At 46.5% G+C, this 15,154-nt stretch overlaps 1 protein-coding gene across 7 annotated transcripts in view; it reads right to left on the bottom strand.

Annotated features, from left to right (window-relative positions):
* The window catches only part of ANK3 (ankyrin 3), a 2,768,233-nt gene that overhangs the window by 853,597 nt on the left and 1,899,482 nt on the right, over positions 1-15,154 (bottom strand). For all 7 annotated transcript variants that reach the window (XM_069611214.1, XM_069611216.1, XM_069611217.1 and 4 more), the window contains 2 exons: positions 6,137-6,235; positions 1,037-1,135 (listed from right to left, as the gene is read on the bottom strand). In XM_069611214.1, the coding sequence (XP_069467315.1) occupies positions 1,037-1,135; positions 6,137-6,235 (198 nt within the window). The remainder of the gene's footprint in view (positions 1-1,036; positions 1,136-6,136; positions 6,236-15,154) is intronic.

The raw sequence follows: 15,154 nt of genomic DNA, 5'->3' as shown, positions 1-15,154 counted from the left end.
CTTTTGATAAAACAGGTCACTGAAGGGGCTATTCATACGTGCATCTGCAGTAGCGTTGTCTTAAGGATGATGTTCTATATACTGGCTTGTCCAAAAGCACCATTGTATGTGTTTGAATGACAAAGCCACAAAGAATCTGTAGACCGTGCTACTCACAGTGGATCTGCGAATCTGGACGCCTTTTTCCGCACTCCTGCAGCTCGGATGTTAGGAACATAACACGTTAGGCATGCGGTTGCCACTGTGGTCTATGTTAGTTTGACCAGTGTGATAAAGGGGCTCTGCTCAGTTTTGGCGTAGAGCACATCTGGCAAGCTAATCATTAACACCTGTTGCTAGCTTCTGGTTGATGTAAAGCAGGTGTCCAGCCACACCAATCGCAGTCAGTGAAAGGCTCTATACTGCAGTCTCAATGTCACAGAAACAAGGCGTGTACTTGGTATCCTTAGTCAGTATTTTCATTGTGTTATGCTCCCAGTGACACACTGCACACCAGGATTGATGCAGATAAGACCAAGTTCTGTTGATGGTGCAGGAAATATTTCTCCAGGCATTTTGCGAATGTCAAAAAGTGATTACATTGAAAAAAACCTGCATAATCTAACCAGGGCTGGACTGCCCCCTACGGAACTCTGGAGAGTTCCCTGTATGCCTCTGCACCCTGAGCCTTTGTGTGGTAACCTGTTTTATTTCCAAATGTTCTCAGGAAAAGGGTTGGGCTTGCTGAAAATGTTTAATTTGGGGCCACTTTGAACATTATTTGCAGTGCCTCTTTTGGTGCCCAGTCCACCCCGGAATCTAACTCCCCTTCATCTTTCCCAAAATACCTCAGTAACTTGCCATATACTGCCCTGTGAGTACTCTTTGTATGGACTCCAACTGCTGCAGCCCTCCTGATATCCCAACCCTGACATTTTAAAAAGGTGTAAACTTTACTCATTACTAATCTCCTACCTTACACTGCTGTCTCTTTTTAGTTTGCCACGACATAAAAACACCACTCATTCAGTCATAAAATCTCTCAACACCAACATACCTTGGCTTTAGCTTCCACCAGAGCTCCATTTTGAACCAGGTATCGAGCAACTTCTGCCTGCCCCGCCCTGGCCGCCATGTGTAGCGCTGTTTCTCCTCTCTGGCAGAAGGTAAAGAAAAGAGAGCATGCACTTAACAACGCACCGTCCTTCAAAAATGTACACCACTGTTAACAATGACAGTGAACACAAGCATGATCAGAGATGGAACCAGTACCACTAATGGTCAGGTGCGTCAGCATTTTGCAGGTACAGGGACAACATTCTGTAGAGCAGCCACCCTTGTGGCTCTAAAATAACGATGTACAATGTTTTCGAAGGCGTTGCAAATCGCTGTCTGCAGATTGATCCACAATGGAAACACTTTAAGGTGGCACCTTGAAATCTGGAATGCGATGTGTCAATGCGTTGCCTTAACTGGGACGATCATACGCCATTCACAGTACACGGGCTTGTGAACCCTCGCAATCTCACCCTTTGAATGGTGAACTACTGTCAGGATGCAGAGGAAGGCAATCCTCTGAAGCCATGTTGCTAAGCAGCCCCAAAAAGCAAATGGTGGTGCCTGGCTATCTGTGCCTCAGAGGCAATGGACAGCAGCCTCTTACCCATGCAGTCCACCACACACTCAGGCTACTGACCTGTGTGTAGCTGTAGTCCGACTTACTATCCTTCATTATTTTGCGGTAGTGCTCAACAATACTTTCCCCTCCTTGTTTGGTTAGTCAACTGTACTGGGGCCTGGCATTGGAGAGCGGTTAGAAAAAGAAAAAGATACTCTCCTTTGGTAGTCTTTTCTCTGATGGCCAAGTCCTAAATTTCTTTGAGTCCTCATCTTACTAAATATCTTCCATGATTCAGACTGCAGTCAGAAATATTTTCTATAGCCTCCAGGTTTGTGAAGAGGCTAAAAAGCTACTTCAGCTTGCCTTTGCTCCAGATAGGACATTTACAGAGAACTGACACCAAACAGTGTCTGGGTCGCACTTACAACATGGCAGCATAACACAGACAAAATAAGTCTGTTATACAAATTATTTTATTTGGACAAGTGTCCACAATAGAAAGAAAGCAAGCACAGCTACACGTTTCGTGCCTTTCTAGGCACTTCATCACACATACATAAATATATATGTTGCTGAACAAACCCCAATATGTCATTTCAAAATATTTACCCCAGGCTCATAGGGCGACCAAATGAAAGGTCACGGTGATGGGTTATCTGTCAGAGGAGCAGTATGGTAAGCCAGAAGAAGGAGACAGACTAATTGGTGGCATTTAGGCAAGTTTGTTTAGTCAAATAATAAATATGAGGCCTATCTATCCCTAGTAATAAAGTTTTTGCCCTACCTAACACTAAACTAACTAGGGTGCACGTCGTCAGTGAGGTTGTCGTCCAAATCAACAGTTAGTCCTCCGTCCTATTCTGGCCCTACCACTAATCAAGGAAACGCAAAGAAAAGAGGGATTCAGGAGAAGGACTCCCTTCTGTTGGACAGGCTCCTATACCCTTAACAGTTATGTCTTGGGATGGTTTCTGGTAATGTCCTCTATGAGATCTTTTAATTCTTCAAGGGGGCTTTTGCCCCTCCTGGGCTTCCCCTTGTTTTCTATACAAAACATTCCTTTGTTCCACAAATAATGATTTCCCTCCTGATTCTTCTTTGAATCTCTTTATAAATCTTTATATTTTTATGGAAGTACATTGGATGGCGTTCGCGGTGTTCCTTACTCGGTTTAACGTATTCCTCTTTATTGGGATGAGTCTGACTGTGAATATTGGAAAGAGAGTAGCGACTGCCAAGGGACCATATACTGGAACAAGATTGATTGGTCCCCTGGTAGCCTTCACTCTCTTTCTAATATTTACTTATACTGGGACAAGTATTAGTGTAAGGGTGCAGAAGGAGGAGGCAGACACACAGGTGCCATGTTGATTGCTATAGACTGTTATTTGTTTGAGAAAATAAAGAGAAAACCTAACTTTCCCTATCTCTAAGAGGGGTTTCTCTGCCTCAACTAAAATACTAAGGGTGTCATCAGAATGTCTGTATAAATCGATAAAGTAAATGATCTTGGTCCTGAAGAATGGCTCCGTTCTTCTGGATATGCGATAAAAGTTCACTTTCAGATTTGGTTTTTCTTAGGGGAGTGGCTGCCTTACCCAGTTCAAAACTGTTCTCCAAGACAAAAAGGAAACGTTCAAACAAGTCTTCTTGGCAGCTACACTGCCTATGTCCTTGCACTTTGTCTCAGAAAGTCTTCATAATATTGGCCACCAGAAGAATTTCCCCCTCCTCCTGGTATCTTAATTTAGCAGGTCATCCCAGCCAGGGGGAATGGCTCACTTCCCCTGGTATTGGTTACCAGGAGAATGACTGCCTTCTCCTGGTATCTGGGCTTCACTGTGCAATACAACCAGGGGGGGTGACTCTCTTCCCCTAGCTCTTCTTTCACTTTTGTAACACAGTTCAACAACACCAGGGGAAATGGCTTCCTTCCCCTGCAATAGAGTTCATATATGGGTAGGGTCCTCGACTCAGGTGCCTCCGCTTTGGCTCACTTGGTGCACTATCCTGCCAAGTACTGCCACGAGGGAGATGGCTTGAAGTTTCCTTCCATTTTGGGTTTGGGTCCCAGACCTGCACCACTATGTTTCTTTGCTACTGCAGACTTGGTTTATTCTCCTGCCAAGTATTGCCATAAGTAAGATGACTCATGCTCTCTTTTTGATATGTGCCTTTATGGTTGGGGCCTGGTCTATGCCCCTATTGGGGAAAAACTTCACCTTATGGCTCTACCCACTTCTCTCTAGCTCAGGGTTCGCATCCTAGTTCCTGAGTTCTAGATCTCTCCTTATATGGTTGCGTGGTAGCTCAGACCCTATGGTACCCCTACCTGCCAGCCCGTTCACTCCTGTTCCTTTCGGGACTTCTCTTGTGGGCTTCATCTGCCTATGTGCTGTTCGGGTCTCTCCGGGCTTCCGTGGGCTTCTCGAACACTCTGCAGCTTCTGGCTTTCTGCAGTATGCGTACCCCTTACAGACCGCTTGGTCCACCCTCCCCTGCAAGGTCGGGTTACTGCTTCGCCAAGGGTCCTTCAGCGTCGGACCTGCTGGGGATGCTGTCTGCTCCTCTTTGGCATCCCGGACTGCAGCCACTTGAATTCCCCCGAGCCGAGCAGCTTCCTGGTCCTCAGTTCCTCCTGGGATGGCTGAGCAACATTGTAAGTCCTTCATCGCTTCTTATCTGATCTTGCCATGAACAACTAGAATGCTCACTCAGGTTACATAGAGCATTCTTCATGGCTCCACACCTCCTCCTCGTCCCAATACTTATCTGGTATACTGCCTTTTGGTCATCCCTAATATTTATTGTCTCAGTATCTCTGAGAGTTATAGATTTACAAAGGTACATTGGAGTATTGGGTAAAGGGTTAGGCTCTAAGGGATATGGAGGTGTATGGGTTTTTGGGTTTTTGGGTAAGGGATGTCATACGGTGTTCCATGAGATCCTCCCTTTGAGTACAACCCCCAGTGGGACAATCAGGTAGTGGCCTCACCACTCTAGCCTCATGGGAAGGGGCACCCCCTGGGGAGAAGTGACAACATCTCGGGATTCGACACATTAGAATGAAGATGAGGGAGGACGAAGATGAGGAATCTGGGAGAGGAAAGTATTTGTTAGGATTTGATTTTTGAAATCACTGCTATGTTACCAAGCCTGTTGCACCTCAAAACATCTGTGCAATGCTTGTGAGCACTTTCCTGTGTTGTGAGCAACTTTAAAACGAGGGTAAAGATTTAGAAAAACAAAGTTCTCACATAAGGTAAGACGGATTGGATTTTGACTACTACGTCACAGAACAATAATATTGGATTACAAACATGACACACTGAACGCGATTATAAGCACATTTTAAATGCAACAGACTATGGAGTGCATCATTACAGCCAACTGAAAAAGTAAGCATCAACAACTTAATTTATATTTCATAGAGGTTTCTTTCATGTCGTGTTAAGGTTTGTGTGTATGTCCCTAAAAATAGCCATGGCCGGTCTTCCCAAAAATCTGCAGTAATCGTCGGCCTCTCTGGAGCAGGTTTCAAGGTTACAAGTTAGGGCACCTGATCAAATGCATTGAGGGATCAAACCCACTGCTCTGGATCCAGCAGCTTTCAAAAGGCTACACCCACAAAGTCGCCAAAGAATCCTGGACAGAATGACAGTATCAGAGCCATATGGGGCTGTATTTCTGTCAGTCACAGCTGAGGGGCCACTCCAAGGGTAAAAGTCATCTTGAGGCTCAATTAACTTTGTTGAATCCCTTCCCAAAAAAATTTCAGTCTGGAGTCATATTTTCCCTCAGATGGCTAAACTCTAGCCAAGAAGGAGTTTGCGTTGGATTTCATCATCGCCCAGTCTCAGGTTAGTTGGGGAGTGTGAGTGGACCTAGGTCTTATGGAGGAGCCTTTCCCTGAAGAAGAGGGTGTTGAGCTCCTTTCTAAACTGTAGAAGCAAAGGGGCGAATCTTGTGTTGACAGGGAGGAGGTTTCAGATTCTGTGGGCCTAGAAGAGAAAGCCCCTTTTCTGGTTCTTTCCTTCCAGCACTGGTGGAGTTCAATTCTGCACATACCCTTACTTATAGTGGATCGCAGGCCTACAGGCATGCAGAGCTTGCTGGCGGGGTAGCTTAGGGACTCGAGGGCGACGGTCCTGTAGACGAAGCAGCAGGATTTGAAGGTGATATCTGCGGTTGCAGCGGGAGCCAGTGCAGCTGGCTGAGGGTTGGGGTGGGTGGTTGAATTTGCAAGTCCTGCGGTCAGGCAGTCTGGCTGCCCCCGATCTACTGTACATTCTCCATTTGAAGTCAGGCAGTCTGCTGCATCAGACTTACAGTATCCATTTGAAGAATAGATACAATCGTTGAACGGTCAAGCAAGTCTCTGCAAAATAAGCTAGGTGTAGGGAGCAAGTTCTGCCACACAATTAACACAAATTATTTGAAATGTCATTCACCCATTTCTGATGCTAATTTCTTCAATAAAATATGTGTTTCATGAAAGACAATTTCCAGCGAGCTAAAATAACAAAGATTGCTCACCACATTGGTGGTATTGGGCGACGCTCCGTGATGCGTTAGCTGCGACACTATGTTCACGTGTCCCATGAAGGCAGCAACATGAATTGGTGTCAGGCCAGACTGAAAAAGAAACATGCACATCCTGGGTTCATATTCTCATGAAGGAGCGGGAACACAATAATAGGCAGTGAGGTTTCTTTTAGTTTTTTTTTTTTTAATTGAAATGTGCTGTGCACCATGTGCACATTTAGCACACAAATGCACGCGGCAGATCAGGGGCAGCCTGGGCTGCGCAGGGCTTTGTGGAACCTCAGGCGAAGTGGCACTGCGGTTTGCCCGTCTCTTACAATGGGTCCTGCAGTGACACACTTGCCAGTAGCCTAGAGTGACTTTGTTGTAGATAAGGCCCTGCAGGCACCATTGGCTGTACACAGAATGCATAGAAGCGATACAGAACAGTGAACAGAAGGCCACAAGTGGAGACAGGTGGACACAGAGACAAAGGAGACACTGCAATTGATACCAAACAGACTAAATGAGATCAAACAAGAATTCAGTCAGGCGAAACCTACAAAAAATACATCACTTTGAGTAGCGTAATCATTTACAACACTGAAAACAATGCAATTACAAATCATCGGACCATCCTTTAAAAATCATTTTTCTGAGCAGTCTTGCATCGTTCAGTGTGCACAAAAAGGTAGAAGCAGGAGTTAACTCTACCCTCTCCCACATTTAGTGAAGCAGAGATCCACCACCCACCTCGCATACTGTAATTTTCAAAATTTAGCAAAACATAGCCTTTTGTTGACAAGCTTCACTGGGTCTCAAATTGCAATGCTTAGTTTAAACAACAACCTCGCCCCACAACCATTCCCCGTCTGCCTCCTCCTCCCTCCCCTTCCCCCTCTCTGCCCCACCTCACATACTTTGGAGTGAGAGTTTCATGCTTGGCCCACTCACTGAAAACAATCCTACTCTGTGTTAGAAATCACAACGCAAACACCGAAGTTTCTCTAAATGAATATTATCTGATGGAAAGTTGCCATTTTACACGACTGAACCGTGTTCCAACATTCCAAGTGTGCCCTATCTAAAATGGAGCCTGCCTGACTGGAGTGTGCACACAGGCAAAGGCTCCCCTAACAAACAGTGGACGATAAACCGGAAACAAAGCAGCAGCCATTTAAAAGACACTTTGAGAAAGTCCACAGAGATTCTGTCCCGAAACAGGCAATTTTTATGATTTATGAAGAGCCCATATTTTATCCCTATGTAGTAATTTAATTCCTAGCTAATAACTTTTTTAAGTTGCCAAATTATCTAGGATGTGCACCTGCGTGTGTCTTATGCGAATGCCAGCCTTCCACCCAAAGGTGAATGAGAGCAGGTATATGTTTTAGTAAGGCACACAGAGGCGCACATCTTACAGTAATCCATGTAATACTGGCCCTTCTCTTTATGTGCCAGGATAACTCAAATCTAAGAATAATGAAAAATAGATGTTTTATGCTGCAAGCCAGGGAACACACTTGTTTAGACTGACATTAACCGGAACTGTAGGAAAAATGAAACGCATGTTTGGGCAATATCATTGTATGTTATGTTACTTTGCATTTATATAGCGTCTTATATACCATTGGTATGGTCTGAAGGCGCTGGTAGGTTGAACGCCCTTGGGAACCGAAGTTCAAGTCAGTAGAGAGAGTAGAGGGAGACAAAGGTGCGTGTGAGCACCGGATATGTGTGCAGCTGGAGTGGCATTCGTGTAATAGGTTCTTCTTAGCGGTAGGTGTGGTGGTTGAGAGGTCAATAGTATGTGTTCGTTCTGGCAGGAATTATCCAGACCGATCGTGGCTGCGTTAGGCCTGAGGAGAACGCCAGGCTGGGGGGTGAGTAACCAGCAGTGTTTAGTTAGAGTGATGGGGAGTATGAGGCAGATGTTGGTATGAGAACAGCTATACCGAATGGTGTCATAGTATCGCTGTGTTCTATTTGAGTGGTGGTGTAAAGAAGAGAGTAAGCGTGGAGATGTGAATATGGTGGTTTACTGTAGGTGCTTGAGATCGCGCCCACTCCAGTAGTTCCATGAACTTCATCCGTTCCATGTACTCCGACTGTTCCGTGCATTACGACCGTTTCAAGCACTCAGACCGTTCCTTTCAATGCTCATTCAGGCATTCCATGCGCTCCAAACCATTTCATGTACGTCCCGCCATTCTGTGCACTCCAATCCGCTCGGTGCACTCCCATCCGTTCCATGCACTCCCATCCGTTCCGTGCACTCCCATCCGTTCCGTGCACTCCCATCCGTTCCGTGCACTCCCATCCGTTCCGTGCACTCCCATCCGTTCCATGCACTTCAACCATTTTATGAACTACTCCTTTCATTCGTTCTATCCACGTTATCATTTGTCCATGCATCATCCATACGGATAAGTCATCTTCACAATTCTCCTTTCATTCGTTCTACCCAAGTTATCCTTACTCCATGCATCAGCCATCCACATATGTCATCTTTGCACGTTCGATTCTTGCACCAACTTCACTCGTTACACCCACTTCGCCGGTTCCAAGTACATCACCCGTTCATTTGCCTACTTCATCCGTTCTACCGTTTCACCCTTTCCACGTCACTTCACTCGTCCCATCCACACACTTCACCCGTCCCATCCACGCCCTTCACCCGTCCCATCCACGCCCTTCACTTGTTCCATCCACATACTTCACCCGATATAGGGCATCCACTTCACCCGCTCACCCTACATAGGGTAGATTTTCAAGACTTTGGCACAGTGACGTTATTAGGGACACTGTCAAATCCCGCTATGCCAGAGGGGTGGTGTTATATACACTTCTAGAATCAACTTTGTACCGAGAGGATATTAGGCACACATCAAAATTCAACCAAGGCACGCTCAAACGTGCCCTTTCAGACAATCTCTACACTTCTAAATTCAACTTCTAAATGTACTTCTAAATTCAACTTTCACAGGGAGGTTATTGAGCGTACTTCTTAATTCACAGAGAGGCTATTGGGCATACTTCTAAATTCACAGAGCGGCTACTGGGCACCCTTCTAGATTCAGCGAGGCTGTTGGGCATACTTCTATAATCACAGAGAGGCTATTGGGTACACTTTAAAATTCCACTTTTCACAAGGAGGCTTTTGGGGACATTTCAAAATGCAACTTTTCACAGAGAGGCTATTGGGCACACTTCTAGATTCACAGCTAGGCTATTGGGCACACTTCTAGAATCTCAGCGAGGCTATTGGGCACACTTCTAGATTCTCAGTGAGGCTATTGGGCACACTTCAAGATTCTCAGCAAAACTATTGGGTACCTTCTAGTATTCACATCGAGGCTATTTGGTACACTTCTAAATTCAACTTTTCACAAAGAGGCTATTTGGCACACTTCTAGATTCACAGCGGGGCTATTGGGTACACTTTTAAATTCAGCTTTTCACAAAGAGGCTAGGCTATTGGGTACACTTCTAAATTCAACTTCTAAATGTGCTTCTAAATTCCACTTTTCACAGAGAGGCTATTGGGGCCACTTCTAAATCCAACTTTTCACAAAGAGGCTATTGGGACACTTCTAAATTCAGCATTTCACAGAGAGGCTATTGGGGCCACTTCTAAATTCAACTTTTCACAAAGAGGCTATTTCGCACACTTCTAGATGCACAGCGGGGCTATTGGGTACACTTTTAAATTCAGCTTTTCACAAAGAGGCTAGGCTATTGGGCACACTTCTAAATTCAACTTCTAAATGTGCTTCTAAATTCAACTTTTCACAGAGAGGCTATTGGGTAAACTTCTAAATTCATCTTCTAAATTCAACTTTTCACAGAGAGGCTATTGGGCACACTTCTAAATTCATCTTCTACATTCATTTCTAAATTCAACTTTCACAGAGAGGCTATTGGGCACACTTTTAAATTCAGCATTTCATAGAGAGGCTATTGGGCACACTTCTAGATTCATCTTCTAAATGCAGTTCTAAATTCAGCATTTCACAAAGAGGCTATTGGGGACACTTCTACATTCAGCAATTTCACAGAGAGGCTATTGGGCCACGTCTAAATTCAACTTTTCACAGAGAGGCTATTGGGTACACTTCTAAATTCATCTTCTAAATGCACTTCTAAACTCAACTTTTCACAGAGAGGGTATTGGGCATACTTCTAAATTCATCTTCTAAATGCACATCTAAATTCAACTTTTCACAGAGAGGCTATTGGGACACTTCTACATTCAGCATTTCACAGAGAGGCTATTGGGCCACTTCTACATTCAACTTTCACAGAGAGGCTATTGGGTACACTTCTAAATTCATCTTCTAAATGCACTTCTAAATTCAACTTTCACGAAGAGGCTATTGGGGACACTTCTAAATTCAAATTTTCTTAGAGAGGCTATTGGGGCCACTTCTAAATTCAACTTTTCACAAAGAGGCTATTGGAACACTTCTAAATTCAACTTTCACAGAGAGGCTATTGGGCACACTTCTAAATTCATCTTCTAAATGCACTTCTAAATTCAACTTACACGAAGAGGCTATTGGGTACACTTTTAAATTCAGCATTTCACAGAGAGGGTAATGGGGCACTTCTAAATGCACTTCTAAAGTTCAGAACTCCATACTAGGGTGGCAAATGCTAACAGTCACATTTCTATCTAGATGTAACGCGAGCTAAACTTTGTGGTTCTCTCGGGGTATGGTACTAGTTAAATTATACTGCACGCAGTGTTTGCTGTCCAGCCATGAATAGGTCTAGGCTGAAGGTCACATATCTCTCTAATAATGCATGGTGTAGGTCTGTAGCCGTCTAGGCCATTGAAAGGTAAGTTAGAGTGGCAGGAGCTTTCTGGAGTAGAGTAATTGCTCTACCCGTCACCCATGCCAGCACTTACAGTATTGTCGGTGTCTGGTGGCTTCCCCTGCTGACACCTGCGGACACATCTTGGGGCCGTCCTTTGCCTCGGGGTCCTTCGCCGCAGGGCTGCCGGGCAGAGGGCTGCCCTGGGGTGTCCTTGATGTGGGATTTGGGAACCAATCCGGATGGAGTGGGCGTGTTGGGAGGCGGGCAGAGGGGAACCAGGAAGCGGGTGGGCTGGGGAGAGGGACCACGGTCTCCAGGGCTGTGTGGTGGAGGGGAAGGCTTGTCCAATCAGGGCCATTGGGAGGCGGGGATAAGGGAATCCAGGAACTGAGAAGCCCGGGGAGAGAACGCACTGCCGCCATGCACCGTGTGCTTTTTAAGGCACTGGCGCTGTTTTGGGGGGTTGTATGGGGTCATGGGGCAGAGAGGCAACTCACCTTGCCTAGGGTTTTCCAGCGAATGGCGCTGGTGCCACGCTGTTCACAGGTCTCCAGGCCTGTGTGGTGGAGGGGAAGGCTTGTCCAATCAGGGCCACTGGGAGGCGGAGATAAGGGAATCCAGGAACTGTGAAGCCCGGGGAGAGAACGCACTGCCGCCATGCACCGCATGCTTTTTAAGGCACTGGCGCTGTTTTGGGGGGTTGTATGGGGCCATGGGGCAGAGAGGCAACTCACCTTACCTGGGGTTTTCCAGCGAATGGCGCTGGTGCCGCGCTGTTCGCAGGTCTCCAGGCCTGTGTGGTGGAGGGGAAGGCTTGTCCAATCCGGGCCATTGGGAGGCGGGGATAAGGGAATCCAGGAACTGAGAAGCCCGGGGAGAAAACGCACTGCCGCCATGCACCGCGTGCTTTTTAAGGCACTGGCGCTGTTTTGGGGGGTTGTATGGGGCCATGGGGCAGAGAGGCAACTCACCTTGCCTGGGGTTTTCCAGCGAATGGTGCTGGTGCCGCGCTGTTCGCAGGTTTCCCGGCCTGTGTGGTGGAGGGGAAGGCTTGTCCAATAAGGGCCATTGGGAGGCGGGGATAAGGGAATCCAGGAACTGAGAAGCCCGGGGAGAGAACGCACTGCCGCCATGCACCGCATGCTTTTTAAGGCACTGGCGCTGTTTTGGGGGGTTGTATGGGGCTATGGGGCAGAGAGGCAACTCACCTTACCTGGGGTTTTCCAGCGAATGGCGCTGGTGCCGCGCTGTTCGCAGGTCTCCAGGCCTGTGTGGTGGAGGGGAAGGCTTGTCCAATCAGGGCCATTGGGAGGCGGGGATAAGGGAATCCAGGAACTGAGAAGCCCGGGGAGAGAACGCACTGCCGCCATGCACCGCGTGCTTTTTAAGGCACTGGCGCTGTTTTGGGGGGTTGTATGGGGCCAATATTATTATTATATTAATTTTTTGGGAGACTAACAAAGACGTCTACAATTAGTACAGACCAGCGGTTAAAACAACCAGAAAATAGCACATCTAACCCCTTTTTCATGGCACATCACCACAGCAGTTAGTGGGAACGTCCTCCACAAAGCTGCCCACCAGAGTAAAGCAGAAATATTGTTTTCAGGCGAAAATGTGAATCCTTTAGAAGGAAACAACCATATGCTTATAGAAAGAACAATTCTAAAGACAAACTCGGGCAGGCTGTAGGAATTTGGGAGGCGACAGCCAACAATATACGTTTGCATTTTAATCACAATCTATTTCCACTTTTGGAAAGGGCCGTAGTTACAGCCGTTAAGTGATAGGATACGAAAAACAACAGCGCGTGGGTGTTGATTTTTCTTTCACGTGATCTAGGCACTGCCACCTGCCCTGCGGTTTGACTCTTCCAACTAGACAGGAAAGGGGCATATTAGTATGGGATTTTTTTTTCTCCACCCTACCCTCCCCCTCCACCCCCCCGTCTCCCCATCGGCTTTTGAAATAATTCCTAGATGAAACAAGCTTCAAACAGCGGTCGCCCTTCAAACGTTAACTGCAAAAAGCAGGTCGCACATCTGAAGGAGGCCAGAAAGAGGCAAATGCTTGCAAAGTTTCGCTACAGAGACCCCAAACACAACACACCTGTTCTTCTATAACTCGCTGCCAATGCTGAAAGCACTTACTGAGCCACACTTTTGATGTGTTGTTAAGCGTGGGAATGGAGAAACTGTAAAGAGGAAGATCACGGGAATGGCACGCTCTCATCATGCCACAAGTGGGTAGGTCGTCCAGTTCTAAATTCAGTTTTATTGCTTGCAGTCTGTAGATTTGCGTTTACAATTTAAATTCAGAACTTCAGGCCCAAGAATTGAAAGAAAACCCCAAATGTCCTATGACCTACACACGGAACAACTTCATAGTTCTCCATTAGTTATACAGAATACAGGTATCCGACAAACATTGCATAACTAAATAATCCGGGTCCATGTATCAGACAAAGATTGCTGAGGACCGCAACTTCCTCTTGTGACCTTTTGCATGGGGTCACCAGAGGAAGTTAGTTTGCTTGTGGGTGCTTTTTTTCCCCTTCTCCCCAGCGCAGAGCAGGAGTTTGGGGCGGCTGACTCTGGCCGGATCCCCAGATCCGGCTACACATCTGGTGCCAGATCTCGAATTCAGCGATAACCGGCCCAAAGACCAGCGCTGGTTATACTGATTATGTGAAGCTGCTCCACTTACAGGGGCACCTTTCTAACAAGAGGCTAAAAATGTTCAACGCACTTAGGCATAAGCTCAAGTCCAGCCCCAGCATGCGTGCGCACACCTTCTAGTGCACCCATGGGTCACATGGCATACACAAACAAAATACCAGAGTTTTAACAGACCAAAAAAAGTCAGTTAACGTAGTTGCAGTCTCAACAGTCCCAGCTCCTTCCCGATAATCCTTTTTAGTGTGGGCTGTTAGGTGGCGCTTTAGCAAAACGATTGCAATAGAGAACACATAAGGAGAAATGGCATAGGAGGGACACCACGCTTGTTTGTGTTATTTGCCCACCCATTGACTGCCAATGGCTATGCTAATTCCTGTGACGATTCCCACCCAGATCCTGCCACTCCCCACCTAAAACACCTCCTCGTTGGAAATCTTTGAGCTTGCTTTAATTAAGACATAACATCAAACTTTGAGCTCAAGTACCTGCCAGTGTTTTTTCAAAGCAGTCTTCTGAGAGTTAATTACTTAATTGAAGGTGTAAACAGGCTACTGGTGTAATAAAAATGTCTTAACCACTTCTGCCTTCAGCCTCTTGATTTATAAGCACTATGCAGGCCCTTCACTGAAGTCCCATAAAAAAAAAACAAGCCTGGGCAAAGGCACCAGTTTTGTCTTGTGTATAGGTATTAGGCATTTGCTAGGCGCTGCTATTCGATGCCCAGGTACTTGCACCATTTTGCTGCACCTGTTACCATCAATGGCCAGTTAATAGCACTACAGCAGTGCCTGGCAAGTGCCCTTCCCATGCCTACACAGAAGCCCAAACTGTTTTAAGAGTATCTGGCTCTTCATTTACACAAGTCCAGCAGCCCAGGTCTTTTCCTTCACCTTCCCTGTGGGATCTTGTTTCAGGGGCGCACACTGCCCATGCCCATATCTGGGTGACCACTACGATGAGGTTAGGAGGCATCAAGCTTAGGCCTCAAGGTCTCATGTTGACCTTTGTCAGGTTTGGAAGTAGGGAATCCTAGCCATGGGGTTTTCATACTGACACACAGCTCCTTCATTCTGACTACTCGCATCTTTCTTCCATGCTCACATTCCTTGGGACCCCTCCTCTGTTCTTCTCAGTTCACTACCCTGTTGCTCTTTACACTAAACTATTGCCTCACCATATGCTCCTAGTGTCTCCCCTCCACACAGGTACAGAGGTGTAGTGTATCTGGGGGTCCTTCCTCTGCCCTGGCTCTTCCTTACCTTAGCGACTCACCACCTGATCTGTTTGTTTCTTCACTCCCACCTCTCTCCTTATTAACACCCTCTCCCATTGGGTATCTCACCACCTTCTCTGGTTGTCTCACTGCCTTATCCTGCTCTCGTCACTGCCCCCCCACCTACTCTCACACTGCCCCCTTCTGCTCTTTAAGGCCTCCCATGTTGCCTCACCATCTCTCCCCCTTTACCTCTACCTCTGATTTGTCCAGTTGTTCCCTGCCTCTTCCTCAGCCTCTTGTTCAAGCCACCTTTCC

This window comes from Ambystoma mexicanum, chromosome 8 (genome assembly GCF_040938575.1).
Source record: "Ambystoma mexicanum isolate Mex_15411 chromosome 8, UKY_AmexF1_1, whole genome shotgun sequence".
Classification (NCBI taxonomy): Eukaryota; Metazoa; Chordata; class Amphibia; order Caudata; family Ambystomatidae; genus Ambystoma; species Ambystoma mexicanum.
The sequence above is the reverse complement of the archived record's forward strand: the minus strand, read 5'-3'. Positions and strand labels throughout refer to the sequence as shown.